General features: G+C 47.3%; 1 protein-coding gene across 2 annotated transcripts in view; it reads left to right on the top strand.

Annotated features, from left to right (window-relative positions):
• Window positions 1–14,095, top strand: part of LOC147027398 (integrin beta-1-like) — a 62,571-nt gene that overhangs the window by 37,084 nt on the left and 11,392 nt on the right. For both annotated transcript variants that reach the window (XM_085876755.1, XM_085876756.1), the window contains 3 exons: window positions 1,219–1,359; window positions 3,108–3,310; window positions 3,725–3,966. In XM_085876755.1, coding sequence (XP_085732881.1) covers window positions 1,219–1,359; window positions 3,108–3,310; window positions 3,725–3,966 — 586 coding nt within the window. The remainder of the gene's footprint in view (window positions 1–1,218; window positions 1,360–3,107; window positions 3,311–3,724; window positions 3,967–14,095) is intronic.

Below are 14,095 nucleotides of genomic sequence, written 5' to 3'. Positions count from 1 at the left end.
TGCGATTTGTCCCAACCACATTTCTGCAGGGTGCTCAAGGTCCGCCAACAACCCCCTTCTGGTCAAACTACCAAAATCACGAATCACTGCTCATCTTCACTTTTTCATTCCTCTTTTTTCCCGCCTTTGGAATAAACTCCCTCAATCTATTCAATCCCATTCTTCCCTCCAGCCCTTCAAAACAGCTGTTCACCACCACTTCTTATCTTCCCCCATCCAAATCCTCGATCTTTTCTACCCCCGATAATTCACCCAAACCCACCTCCTTCAAATTCCCTGCTTTCCTTCCTGAAAGTCCCTGTAATGTCCATCTTCTATTCCCCATCTTCCCCGCCCCATCCCTCTCCCTTACACAGATCTCCTAATGTCTCTGTTCCCCACTGTTTTGTCCTTCCCACTCCCGCCCCTCTTGTCTCATGCCCCCTTGCTGTGCGTTGTGTGTTAGCTCTCACATGAGCCTCGACAAGGTATAAAAAAGAAAGAAAAACATCATTTAAATTGACATTACCCAGGATGTTGAGGGACACAGAATTCTTTACATCAGCAAAGATAATCAAAATGTTTCATTCATCAGTTTTCGATTCAGTTTTGGACACATGTTTCTGTCTTCAGGCTTAATCAGCAGGAGAAAATGAGATTGGAATGCACGAGAAGTGGCAGCCATTGCAGGAGGCGAGTTTGATCCTGATAGTGTGAAAGCACGGCAAGGTGGTTGACAGACTCAAATGTGCAGGAGAGGTCTTGTGAAATGGCCATGACTTATTGCATGAGTGTGTCTGTCCATTGTTATTCTAAATATTCTATTTCAGCACAACATAAGTACATAAAACATAGAAGATATATGACACGGGATGCTCAGCATCCCTGCACTGACGAAACTAGTCCAGCTTGTTCACATCCCTGCACTGGCCGGACTAGTCCGGCTTCTTCACATCTCTACACTGACGAGACTAGTCTAGCTTGTTTACATCCCTGCACTGATGAGACTAATCCGGTTTGTTCACATCCCTGCACTGACGAAACTAGTCCGGCTTGATTGCATCCCTGCACTGGCTAATCTGTCTTGTTCACATCGTTGCACTGACTAGACTAGTCCGTCTTGAACACATCCCTGCACTGACGAAATTAGTCCGGCTTGATCACATCCCTGCACTGACTAAACTAGGCCAGCTTGATCGCATTCCTGCACTGATTCGTCTGGTGGTGATCTCTCCACAGGCTCTGTCCTCGGAGCTTGTATTGGAGAATTCGAAGCCTCCTGAGGGTGTGAGTATGACATACACGGCCTACTGTAAGCACGGGCAGGTGTTCACAGGGGAAGCTGGACGCCGCTGCTTGAACATCCAAATTGGAGACGAGGTTTGGTACTCACAAGCATTACTCTCCTCCTTTGTAGAAATTCCATCACATCTGTATTTGCATTCATCATGAATAGATATAGTAACTAAGCAAGTTGTGCAAACAATTTTATTGAATGAATTTATCTTTGATCAAAGGCATACGGAAACTTTTTTTCTTGTATTAACCACACACAAAACGACTCGAATCAGCAAAGCACCATGTGATTTATTGCCGGCACTCACTTGTTATTGTGGTCTTTTACTGGAGAGCTTAACAGACCGCATTGTCTGTGATTGGGTTTTGATCTCAACCTGCTGATTGACTTGGGTTTTGATCTCAACGTGATGATTGATTTGGGTTTTGATCTCAACGTGATGATTGATTTGGGTTTTGATCTCAACATGATGATTGATTTGGGTTTTGATCTCAACGTGATGATTGATTTGGGTTTTGATCACAACCTGCTGATTGATTTGGGTTTTGATCTCAACGTGATGATTGATTTGGGTTTTGATCACAACCTGCTGATTGATTTGGGTTTTGATCACAACTTGCTGATTGATTTGGGTTTTGATCACAACCTGCTGATTGATTTGGCTTTTGATCTCAACCTGCTGATTGATTTTTCTTTTGATCTCAACCTGCTGATTGATTTTTCTTTTGATCTTGTGGAAGAAAAATAATTATAATTCATGTACTCTCAATTATAATTGTTGCTGGTACTTTATAAATTTAATTTTTGTACTATCGTCGAATTGGCTGTCAGTAACGTTTCCCTTTTCCGAAGAGTCTTTTGACCTACATATTGATAAAGGAATATCTTGCGATGAAAAAGGTCTTGTTCGCTGTATCGAAACAGGGTGGCCTTGTTGATAACATTGCAACTTTTGCCATGATTGTGTCATTCTCTCCCTCCCACCCAAAGTGGACATGTGTTGCAGTTCTGAGTTCTTTTTCCTGATGATTATCAGCTCATCTCGTAGTTGAATTGCCAAACGTCTCACCCTCCCATTTTTTGGAAGTCAAATTGTTTAAAAGGGATTACTTCGGGTTTCTGCTTCAGTGAAGTCCATTCGAATGTTTCAGTCAATCATTGAATGTTCTTCCTCCGTAGATACAAAATTAAAGATTCTTCTTTGGTATGCTGATCCAATGTGGAAATTGAATTCTTTTCCACAATTTCAACCTGCTGATTTATTTGGGTTTTGATCACAACTTGCTGATTGATTTGGGTTTTCATTTCAACCGGCGGATTGATTTGGGTTTTCATTTCAACCGGCGGATTGATTTGGGTTTTATCTGAACGACTTGCCTGGTGTTAGCTTAATGGCTTGAGTGGTGGGCTTGGGATTCTAGGGTCTTGAGTTTAAATCCTGCTTTCTGTTGAATTAATACCAGGTGGGTTTAACTCAGCATGTCATCCTTCTGAGGTCAGCCAAATGAGTGCCAGCATGCTGGTATCTTGTGTCGGAGTGGCGACTCATCCAGGATTGCACTCAATAGCCAAGGAGACTGCTTAGGCAGCACCAACACTCTGCACAGAGCATGATCCCAATGGATGGATGGCTGGATGTATGAACGACTTGCTTAGTCGGTGGATGTGTCTTTAATTCTTGGTGCTCTTGCATTTACTCCATTTCCACCATGATTGACAGTTCTAGAATTTTTAGTTTTGATTATTTATTAAACAAGTTTTATATTTCATATAGACCTGTATAACAGAGGTCATGACATTGCCTTCCTCTATACCACTCTGATCGCTGTAGGTGAAATTCCACGTGAAAGTTCAAACACGTGGCTGTCCTGCCAATGGCAATGACATTGTCATGGAGATCCGGCCGCTGGGTTTCGATGAACGGCTGTGGCTCAGGCTGCAGTTTGTGTGCCTGTGCAAGTGTCAGCAGTCTTCCAAACTTGGCAGTCCCGATTGTCATTTTGGCAATGGAAGCATGGAGTGCGGTGCCTGCAGGTACGTGATTCACCTGACGTGTTCCTCACATTGCTTTGTGATTTATCTTACTTATCTGACATCACAAAGGTGTCCACAGTCGAATGGCCTTGATGGAAAATGTTTACTACATGTAATACAGAGGTAGACACGTGAGAATAGCAAATGCTTTGAGGCAATAATGGGATATTTTTTGTACATATTGGTCCTCAAATTGACATTCCAGGTTTGTAGAACTTGAGTTGGTTGCTCAAGAGCAAAGTTTACTGAATTAGACTTTCCTTATTTGAATCTCCTGACCTGAGACTTAGAAGCTCAAAATGCATTTGATTGGCTTGGTAGTGCACATCATACTCCCCAAAACCAGATACTTTTCCACGAACAATTTTTTTCGTGTGACCCTGATGTGGTAGAAGCAGTTTTGTGGTGTTGCAGGTGTAACGAGGGCCGGTTAGGACGAGAGTGCGAGTGTAGTTCCGATGCTGTGCCGAGCACCGATATGGACGCATCGTGCCGTCCGGACAACTCGTCGGAGATGGTGTGCAGCGGACGCGGAGACTGCCTGTGCGGTGAATGTGTGTGTCACGGACGAGAAAACCTGGGAGAGCTGCTCTACGGAAAGTACTGCGAATGTGACAACTTCTCATGTGACCGAACTGCAGGCATTATGTGTGGCGGTACAGACGGTTGGTGGAAGGGGGGTGGGGGGGTGGAGTGGCGAGGATGGTATGGGGTGGAGTTGAGAAACATGACGTGTTAGAAGAATGTATTTAAAGTTAAGTTCAAATCCAATACACCTTTTCCTTGAGGAACATGCGTTTCATGATTGCAAAAGATGGAGTGACATTCTCGATCATTAGGACGAGTGAAGGGACAAAAACTTGTGAAGTGAAAGGCGTTTAAGAGTTGGAGCGTGTAGAATCGCTAAACGTGCGATGATCACCCATTCAAAGTTAGTCGCCAATCGTTGAAGAGCGATTAACGAATGCGCGAATCAAAACCTAATGACAAGTGTTTAAATCGCGACGAAACTTCTACATTTCAGCGAGGGCATGTTTACGAGTGTGCTTTAGGCCATATAGCAAGCATTATGCAGAAATGGTATCATAGAACTGCAGTTATACTCTAATATACAGGGTGGGGCATTTATATCTGACACATTTGTTGGTGCTGTAAAATTGAATGAACACCATAAATAATGCATATTGCACATGGTTTGAAAGCACACAGATCAGAAATTATGCTGAGACATAACGCAGTCACTTAATTATATCTGACAAATGGGCCCAATTGATTTTCCCGGTTCTGGTTTTTGAGGCCATGGTTCGTTCTCTCCAGGGGACTGCCAACTTTCTTAAAGATAAGTTTCTGGTCGTTGTTCGTCGCATTTTGATTGTTTATTTTGTTGCCTTCATGTTTACTGTGTGTTCATAGTTCGGTTTTGTTTCAAAATTTGTGCAGTTTGATGAGTTTTCATCGGACTTGTCATATAATGTTTCCATGAGGCCTACCCGTGTTCCTATCCATGTGCATGGTCGTGTTTTTTTTTTTAATTTTCTCCCTATTACCATCAGTTTCTATTTTAACCACCCCCACCGTCCTTCTATCCCTCCCAACGATACACTCTGTTTCATGTCTTAAAATATAAAAAAAACAACAAGAAATCTTTTCCTTTCTCACCTCATTCCCACTTCATCCCACCTCCTTAAATCGACCTCCCTCAATTCTCCCCTCTCACACCACCCTTTCAACTCTCACCACTCACTCCGCCTTCTCAAAGTTGCCCCCCTCCACATCGACAACACTGTCTCCTTCCCCCAACCTCTCTTCCAGATTTCCTCCACCTCCTCCAATCTCCCACTTCCCTTTGTCCCCTTTCTTGTTACTCCCCACTACCACTCATCCCTTCACCACCTAGCCCTTTGTCCTCCTCCCCATCCGACCCTTTCTCCTTGCTCTTCTACAATCTGTCATCAATTCTCATGACCTCCACCTCTCCTCTCTCACACCACGCTCCCCCTCACCTCCACTGCACACAAAGCATCCTTCCTCAACAGTGTGGACCCCAAACATCTGGGGCCTTCACTCTAACCTGACTGATCTCTTCATTCAGGTTGCCACTGACAAACCAGACATAATCTGCCAAACAGAAACTTTCCTCCTTCAAGAAGTCTCTGACTCTTTTGTTTCTCTCCCTGGTTACTCCCTCCTCCAGTATGACAGACCTGAGCCTCTTCCTCGTGGTGGAGTTGTTCTCTTCATGAAAAACTCTATTCCTCACTTTCCATGCACTGCCCTCACTCCTCCACACCACCAGGAATACCTCTGGCTACGGCTTCCCCTCCACTCCCACCTTATGTTTACATGTGTACTGTACCGTCCAAAAAACAGTGATGACTCCATTTACATTTCGCTCACCAAAAACATGGAACAACTTCAATCCACTCATCCAAACTATCTTCCTCATATGTGGTGACTTCAATTGTCATCACGCCAGTTGGCTGTGTGGGTACCTCTCTCACCTGCCACGGCACTTCAGCAAAGGACTTCTGCAACTCATTGGGACTGACTCAATCTGTCAAATTCCCGACCCGGATCTCAGCCAATGGCACTTCATCTCTTCTGGATTTGATTTTGACCAATTTCCCAGAAAATATTTGCTGTTATTCCTTGCTCCAATTGGATCATCTGACCATATGCTTGCCAAAGTAGACATCTCTCTGGCAGTTATTAGAGAACCACCTCAGCACTGACGAGTCTGGCAATTCACTCAGGCCAACTGGCAGGGACTTCAAGCAGTCATAAAACTTCAAGACTGGTTTCCCATCTGTACTTTTTCCACCATCAACTCATCGAAGGAATTCTTTCAAAGAAACTTGCTCTCTCTCTCATGCACAGATTTATCCCATGTCGTCTTCAGTTGTCCTACCCTTCCTCTCGCTTATGGTACTCTGAAGCTTGTGGAGAGGCAGTTGTCCTGAAACAACTTGCGTTCACCTCATGGAAGGCAAATCCCACTGAAGGCAATCTCAGTTCCTTCCACAAAGTTTGGAACAAGTGTGTGTTCCCTGAGAAGACCCAGGAGACAACATCTTTCTCATCTCAAGTCTGAACTCTCAAATTTGCCTTCCTCGTCCAAATCCTGGTGGTGTCTCATTAAGTCTGTTTTTGGTACATGTTCCCCCTCCGTCCCCACCCATACCTCAAATGGCTGCACAGCTGACACTGCACGTGAAAGGGCTGAATGCCTAAACTCTGTGTTAACTTCGAAATCTTGTGTTCCAAACCCATCGCTTTCTGTACCCACCTTACCCAGTCAAACCCAGCTGTCCCTGGATTATGTGTCCTTTTCTCCTGACAAGGTGGAGAACTTGCTATGAAACCTCGACTCAGATTCTGCAACCGGTCCAGACGGCATCAGCCCACATGTTCTAAAAACCTGCGCCACTGCTCTTGCTCACCCTCTCTCTGTTCTATTCACCCCCTCATTTTCTCAAGGTGATCTGCCACCTGCTTGGAAATCAGCAAACATTACTACTATGCATAAAAAAGGTACAAAAACTGACCCCTGCGACTGCAGATCAATCACCCTCCCACCAATCATCAGCAAAGTTATGGAATCCATCATCACTTCCGACATCAAATCCTTCCTCTTCTCTAATGGCTTGATTTCCGATCATCAATTTAGATTTAGACCAGGTTACTCAACCCTGGACATGCTACTTCTGCCTTCCCAACAATGGATGGAGCCCTCAATACCAAACATGCGATCACAGCTATCTCCCTTGACATATCACGAGTTTTTGATATGGTCTCGCACCCTGCCCTGCTCACTAAACTCTGTTCACAAGTCTCCAAAGCAATCTCCACTCATGGCTCATGGACTTCCTCTCCTGTCATAGTCAATGCGTGGCTCTTCATGGAATTCTCTCATCTCCTCTTCCCGTCCAGGCTGGAGTTCCTCAAAGCAGCATTCTGGGTTCTGTTATTTTCTTGGTTTTCATCAATGATCTCTCCGACTCTTTGGAAAGACCTCTTTATCTCTTTGCTGATGACTCCACCCTCTGCCGTACCATCTCTCATCCCTCTGACCGGTAGGGAGCAGCCTCTTCACTCTCTGGAGAGCTGGGTAAAATCACAAGCTGGTCAAACACTGAGAATGTCTTTCAATCCTGACAAATCTCACATCCTCACCCTGTCTCTCTGAAAGGACAATCTGGACCCCCCACCCTCCCCTCCAGTCGACTTTCTCAACACTCCTCTTGGAGAAGTCCTTTCATTCAAGATTTTGGTTCTCACCATCTGCCAGAATCTTTCCTGGGAAAGCCACATCTCCAAGCTGGCTTCCAAAGCCAGGCGCCGACTGGACATCCTACGTTGTTCAAAGTCCTTCCTTGGCACACCTGAGCTTCCAACCATTTACAAAGCTTTTATCCACAGCTTGATGGAGTGTTACTTCCCCCTCCAGAGTGGTGCTCCTGCCTCACACCTAGCTCGACTTCATGCTGTGGAAACCAAGGCTTTTAAGATCATTGGTATCTCCCATGATGAAGCCGAGTCCTTGGGTCTGGTCTTTCTGTCTTCTACCATCTTAAGACCTTTAGATTTTGACTCGCGTGTGTTCTTGGTGTTGGTGGTCTTTCTGTGTTCTACCATATCCTCTCCAGCCTTGCCCCCATGCTCTGTCTGTGATCTGTCTCCCTGTATTTCCTCAAGGAGCTAAGGTCCGCCAAAAAACCCCTTTTGGTGAAACTGCCAAAATCAAGAATCGCTGCTCACCTTCACTCTTTCATTCCTCTTTTTACGCACCTCTGGAACAAACTCCCACACACTCTTCAATCCCACTCCTGCCTCCAGGTCTTCAAAGCAGCTGTTCAGCACCATCTCATATCTTCCCCCATCCAAAAATCTTGATCTTTCCTACCTCCGTTATTCCACCCCAAACCCACATCCTTCAAATTCCCTGTTTTGCTTCCTGAACGTCCCTGAAGTACCATCTTGTTTAACCCCGTGTACCCCGCCCCACTCCTCTCCTTTCAACAGATCTCCTATTGTCTTTGTTCCCCACTATTTTGTGCTTCCTTCTCCCACCCCTCGTCTCCTGTCTTGTTATGGGTTCCTGTGTTTTAGCTCTTACGTGAGCCTCAACTTGGTATTCAAAAAGAAAAAGGAATTGTTGCATTTGCAAATCAGAATATTGTTCAATACTGCATGCAATGTGTCTTGAGCAATTGTGTGCATGGTTGCATTTATGTTTGCCTTCAATTATTTGGTACGTACAGGTGAATTCTCATCTGTATAGTAGTTCATCATTCAAAACTTTAAGGCTCACTTGCAACACTTGGAAAAACAATATTAGCTGTGCTCTTATTGTTTCCCGCCAAAATGACGACAGAGTCGGATATAAATGCCCCACCTTCTACTTCCTGACAGTTTAAGTTAACTTTAGATTCACGATGGGTTACCCTATTGTAGTTTATGTCCTGCAGTAAGGATTGCTGGTAACTGAAGTGATTACAGTTCTAACTAGATGGTATTCATAGAATACATACCCTGTGCAGTCTTGAGAAGGACTTGGTGCGAGCCAACTCTTTTTTTTTAACTTTGGGAATTAAGCTTTGTTTTATTCACCATGTAAGTTTTAAGGTGTGAATGTCATCCAAGTAATATATGCTGGATCAAATGGTCATGGAACAAGTGGTAATGTTTAAATTTCCTCTGTCGAACGGTTTTCGATGTACGCTCTTAACAAAATGCAGACATGTACGGACGTGACCAATTGCTCAACCCTGCTTTTTGGTTCATGTCCGCAGGGTAAAAACCACTCAAAGAACGACACTTGGCAAAACAGAACAAAGGAGAACAACACTCAGTAGAGCGTATACCTCCGCCAGGGTGAACAGTTTACGATTTGTATCACACTGGTCCATTAGATCTGAATCGAAATTGGCTTGTTCTCATCACTGAACGCATAGTTTTGTCATAACTCGTTCAGAACTTTTTGACATATCATTATATATATATATATATATATATATATATATATATATATATATATATATATATATATATATATATATATTGTTGTGGGCCGGGGGTCAGGTGAGAAGACTACTGGGAGGGGGGGGGGAGTTATCTCGGCTCCCACCAGACTCCCCGGAATTGTAGGCCGTCGCACACGGATAATTCCGTGACGCGGCGGGTCGCTTAACTGACCGTGGACAACAATAACTCAACTGCGTGACCTCGGGTAAACCCGTCTGTGGGTTAATCGGGTTACCTAATTAATCACATGATTTAATTACTGGGGAACACGCCCTCGGTACGCCTTGTCCGAACCGAATCACTCCACTGGACTGGATGACTTTACCGGATCAGATGCAGCTGAGCGACACTGCCAATGACGTACCGGCTAAAAGGAATGAATTGTTGGGAATAAAGTCCCGGCTAAACTAGGATTCGGACCATGCTGGATCAATAGAAGAAAACACAAAAACGAGCAGGGAACATTCCAAATAATTTATTAACAATTGGCGAGGAATGGTATGTGGCACGATCAGGATTTATTGAGGTGTGTTGTGCAGAGATAGGGGAGTGAGAGGTATGGTGAAGCAAATAAACAGGCAACTTACAAAAGCGGACACAGAGCACACTTAACGAGAAAATAATAACAATAACGATCTTCTGCAATCTTACTTAAGCAGACAGGTGCCAGGAAACACACACACACACACACACACACACACACACACACACACACACACACACACACACACACACACACACACACACACACACACACACACACACACACACCCCGATGAAGACGGAGTATTGGAACAAGAAGGTAGAGGAGTTGAGGATGCGATCTCTGTTCCTTTGTTCTTGATTGCATGACGCGCCACCAATACGTTTCGGGGGGGGGGGGTGTGATGCTCCACGGTGCTGTACGCGGCAGCTAGCGTGTCGTCTCTGGCTTCAGCAGCGCATGCGGAGACCGTGTTCATGAAGGAGGGGCTTGAGTGGCGAAGGGGTGGGGTCCAGAGTGTGTGGGAGGTGGGACCAGGAAGGCGCTTGGGGTCAACGTCATGTGGGCAGAGATGAGGATGCAGAGTCCAAGCAGCAGGAGGCGCGTCGTGCTGAGAGACGAGGGCGAGGCGATAGAGGCGGAGTCCAGGAAGAAGGAGGCGGGTCGTGGCGATGTCGACGAAGGCGAGACCAGGCCGAGATAGCGAAAGAAGAAAGAAAAAGGTGGAGGGACTGCTCCGACCTTTATAGGACTTGCAGCGTGGGGGGGGGGAGGGGCCACCCCGAAGTGAAAGGTCATGACCTGCAGCGGGCGCCCCGATTGGCCCTGACCCCTCACGTGGCCCGCTAACTTTGGCTGGAAACCGCCTCACTTCGTTTCCGGCAAGGCCATCTCAGACAGTGGCAATATTCCGCTCCAACCCCAAGACATGAGACAAATCGCTCATGCTGAAATTAGCACGCGAGTCGTCCTGCAAAAACCCTGGGCCACACCCCGGCGACCGGCCAAGGGTCCCGCATGCCAGCTCGGGCGTCCGACCAACGCAGATCAACGCGCCCGCTCCGCGCGCACCAATGTGGCCCGCACTGTACATTCCCCGGCTCGATCGCAGCTTCGCTGGAGGTAGAGACGAGAAGACGTTCACCATCCGTGGGGAATCCGCTGCTGCCAGCGATGGCTGAAGGTACATTGTTATGGATAAATCCATGCATGTTTCGCGAGTGGCGTACGTGTCTGCCTTCGAGCACATTCCATACAGTACGCGCGGTTCGGCCATTATGCAGGTGGTCAGTGCTTGTGTTTGTTCGATTCAGCTCCCGTGTGCATGGGGCGAACACTGATATGTATCAGATATTTGGTTGAAAAGGAATGCGCCGCTTTTACTCTGCACACTCGTATCCTGCCCAACATGGCGTGGAGTCATCTTTATCGGTCTCCGTATGCGTTTCGTGCAGCGTGGGCGTCGTGCTGGCTGTGTATCCTGTGTTGTGAGAAACACCATTCGTGCAGCCTCTGAAGAGGTATTCATTCGTATGCCTTTTAATGCAACCAGCGTTTTATCTTTCCCATATCTTTTGATTGCATCTTCCCCAGATCATCGGAAGCTCGAGTTGATAATCCCACACTGTGAAGTGCACTATATGACTCGCTGCACACGTTGGGTTTCGGGCTCGCTTGGGAACGAGGGCTCTGCGCCGTTGTTTCCTCACAGAGGCGCCACACACGCTGGCCTCCATGAGGACCCACCTCACAGCGAAGGTGCGCGTCGCTCAGATTTACCTCAGGAATAATCAGACGAAAAGAAGAGTAGGGACGGAATGAAGAAAAAAAATGATGTAAGCAAATTCAGCTGTTGTTACTGATTTGGAAGCCATCTGCACACAGACAGTCAGAATCCCCGTAGTTTAGTTATTTCGATAAGTATGTGTTTATAGTTAGAATCCTTCCTTCTGTCTAATGGGAATTACATGTGTGTGCTACGAGTTATTTTTTTAGCTAGGTTTTTCCTCAACAACTACTACTGCTACATCCACTACAACAACGCCACCATCCCGTACTCGACCGGTCGCCATTGCCCACGTGTTTTCGGCTGAAGGCGTGGGCAGAGCCTCCAACCCCTCAGATCGAGGCTCCGTCCCAAGGAAGGGCATGGACCGTTTCCTCCAGCCAATGAGCGAAGGGCGAGCATGACACGTACGCCCCAGCCAATTAGGAGGTGACCAAGAGTCATTCGACAACCGCTCATCCAATCAGGAGGTGAGTGGCGAGGGAAGAGACCCCTCTCACCTCAGAGGAGTAGAGTGGTTGTCTGGACCAGTGTTGGGCAGACAAGGGTGCGTTCTGCAGGATCATGGCGAGTGCGTTCTGCAGGATCGTGGCGATTGCGGTCTGCGGTCTTGGTGGTGAGTGCAGCTTGATCTGGGTCATGGGTTCGAGTCCCACTGTGGTGTTTTGCGTTGAAGCACTCGAGCTGGGATCCCCGTTCCCGTCCATGGACTCTGAGCTCCACAAGTGCGAGTCCGGTGAAACTGCACCAGGCGGAGAGGTACCCGGCTCCACCGAAAATAGACCCACGAGGTCCATTTTCGCGTGCGTGCGTGCGTGCGTGCGTGCGTGTGTCCGTGGGCCCTGTCTGTAAGTAGAATTGTATAAGTGTTTTCCTTTCATTGTACATTACATTTCATTATTTGGATAGCTCTGCTCTGTGTGCCCCCCTTCCCAATTATTGTTATAAATAAACCCCTGTTAAATGTACCAGCTCGTTTTCTGTGCCTTCCTCCATTAGCCTAGCATGGTGCATATTGCGAATTAGTAAGGCCGTTCCTGCCGTAAATTGTTAATTTGGTCCGGCGCGGCTTTGGTAACTTCCGCTCGGTTATGCCAGATCCGAGTCGGTGATAGCAACTTGATTCGGATAAAGTTGGCCGAGGGTGTGGTTTCCCTGGTAGTTGGACGACGTGGGTATTTAGGTATATTGAAATTAGGCAATTAACCCTACCCCACGCCATCAAAATATTGGTGACCACGGTCCTCAAAGTGACCTGTGACCTTTCGGAGTTGTCCGAGAGTCATGACCTAAATTCCGGGTACTTGGTGGGAGATGACTCCACTGCTCCACCGAGTGGTCATTTATCGCCACCGAACCCCGGCCCACAACACTATTGGATCATCACAACCCACTCCCTTGTCCCGCGAGACAAAAGGAAAGGGACTATCTACACGGATAATAATGGAATAACTGTCTTGGGAGCACCATCTGTTGGATGCATGCGGTTCCAAGAACCGCAACAACATATATGTATATATATGTATATATATATATATATATAGTTACGGATTCGCGCCCGCCGGCGTGCGGACGGCCACGTAACTCGAATCGCGGCACGTCGCCCACCGGACGGACAATCCAGTCGTGACCCTCTCGGACTAACGCCGGGAACCAGTCACGGGTGGACCTTTCGGTCTCACCGCGATCGAGCCAATCGGCCCCCGCGTGGGATAGGGTTGCTCGCCAAATTCGACCTACCTAAGTACCCACACGGAGGGTAGACCGGGCGATTGCACCTCGCCGCAGGTCGACTTCGGACACGGGCCACTTAAGCGACCCGTTCCGTACTATCGGGATAACCGAGCGGTGTTATCGTCGGCCTCGACGGTTCGATTAATTATCGGGCGTATTCAGCCCACTACCAACCCTTTACGTGAAGCAAGATGAGGATTCAATGAGAGAAATGACGAAGCGAAGCGGGAAAACAGTTCAACATAAAGCACATTTATTCGCGATGAACGGAAAGCACACATATACAATTCCACCAAAAGCACATAGAAAAGGAGAAAACAAAAAGCAAATGCGACAATGCAGATCTAATACCGATTACGCGAGCACACGGCAACACTTATACAATTTTACTTCACAGACGGCGCCGACAACACACATTCCCAAAGCAAAAGAAAAGAGAACCACCCTCCAGGATGAGGGGGTAGGCGGGCCTGGGGCCGAGACCGTGTCGGGCCTACCCGTCTGGTGATGAGACGCGGAGCGGCGGTGGTGCCTCAACTCCGCGGGCCTCGCGGACAGTGTCTGGTAGGGGGTGGGAAGGGGGCCCCCTTGGTCGCACTATCTCAGCGTGGGGGGAAACAGGAGGGGGTTGCTGATGCTCGGGGAAAGGAGGATTTTTACTCTGTCTCGGGTCCCGCGACGAGCGTCTCCACCTCGACCAGGTCGCGCCGTCGGCCTCCCTGGTGTGCAGCTCCCGGCACCGACGCGAGCACCCCCT

Source organism: Eptatretus burgeri, chromosome 4 (genome assembly GCF_056783735.1).
Source record: "Eptatretus burgeri isolate ZD-2024b chromosome 4, Ebu_testis_v1, whole genome shotgun sequence".
Lineage (NCBI taxonomy): Eukaryota > Metazoa > Chordata > Myxini > Myxiniformes > Myxinidae > Eptatretus > Eptatretus burgeri.
This window is presented reverse-complemented; position numbering and strand designations above follow the sequence as displayed.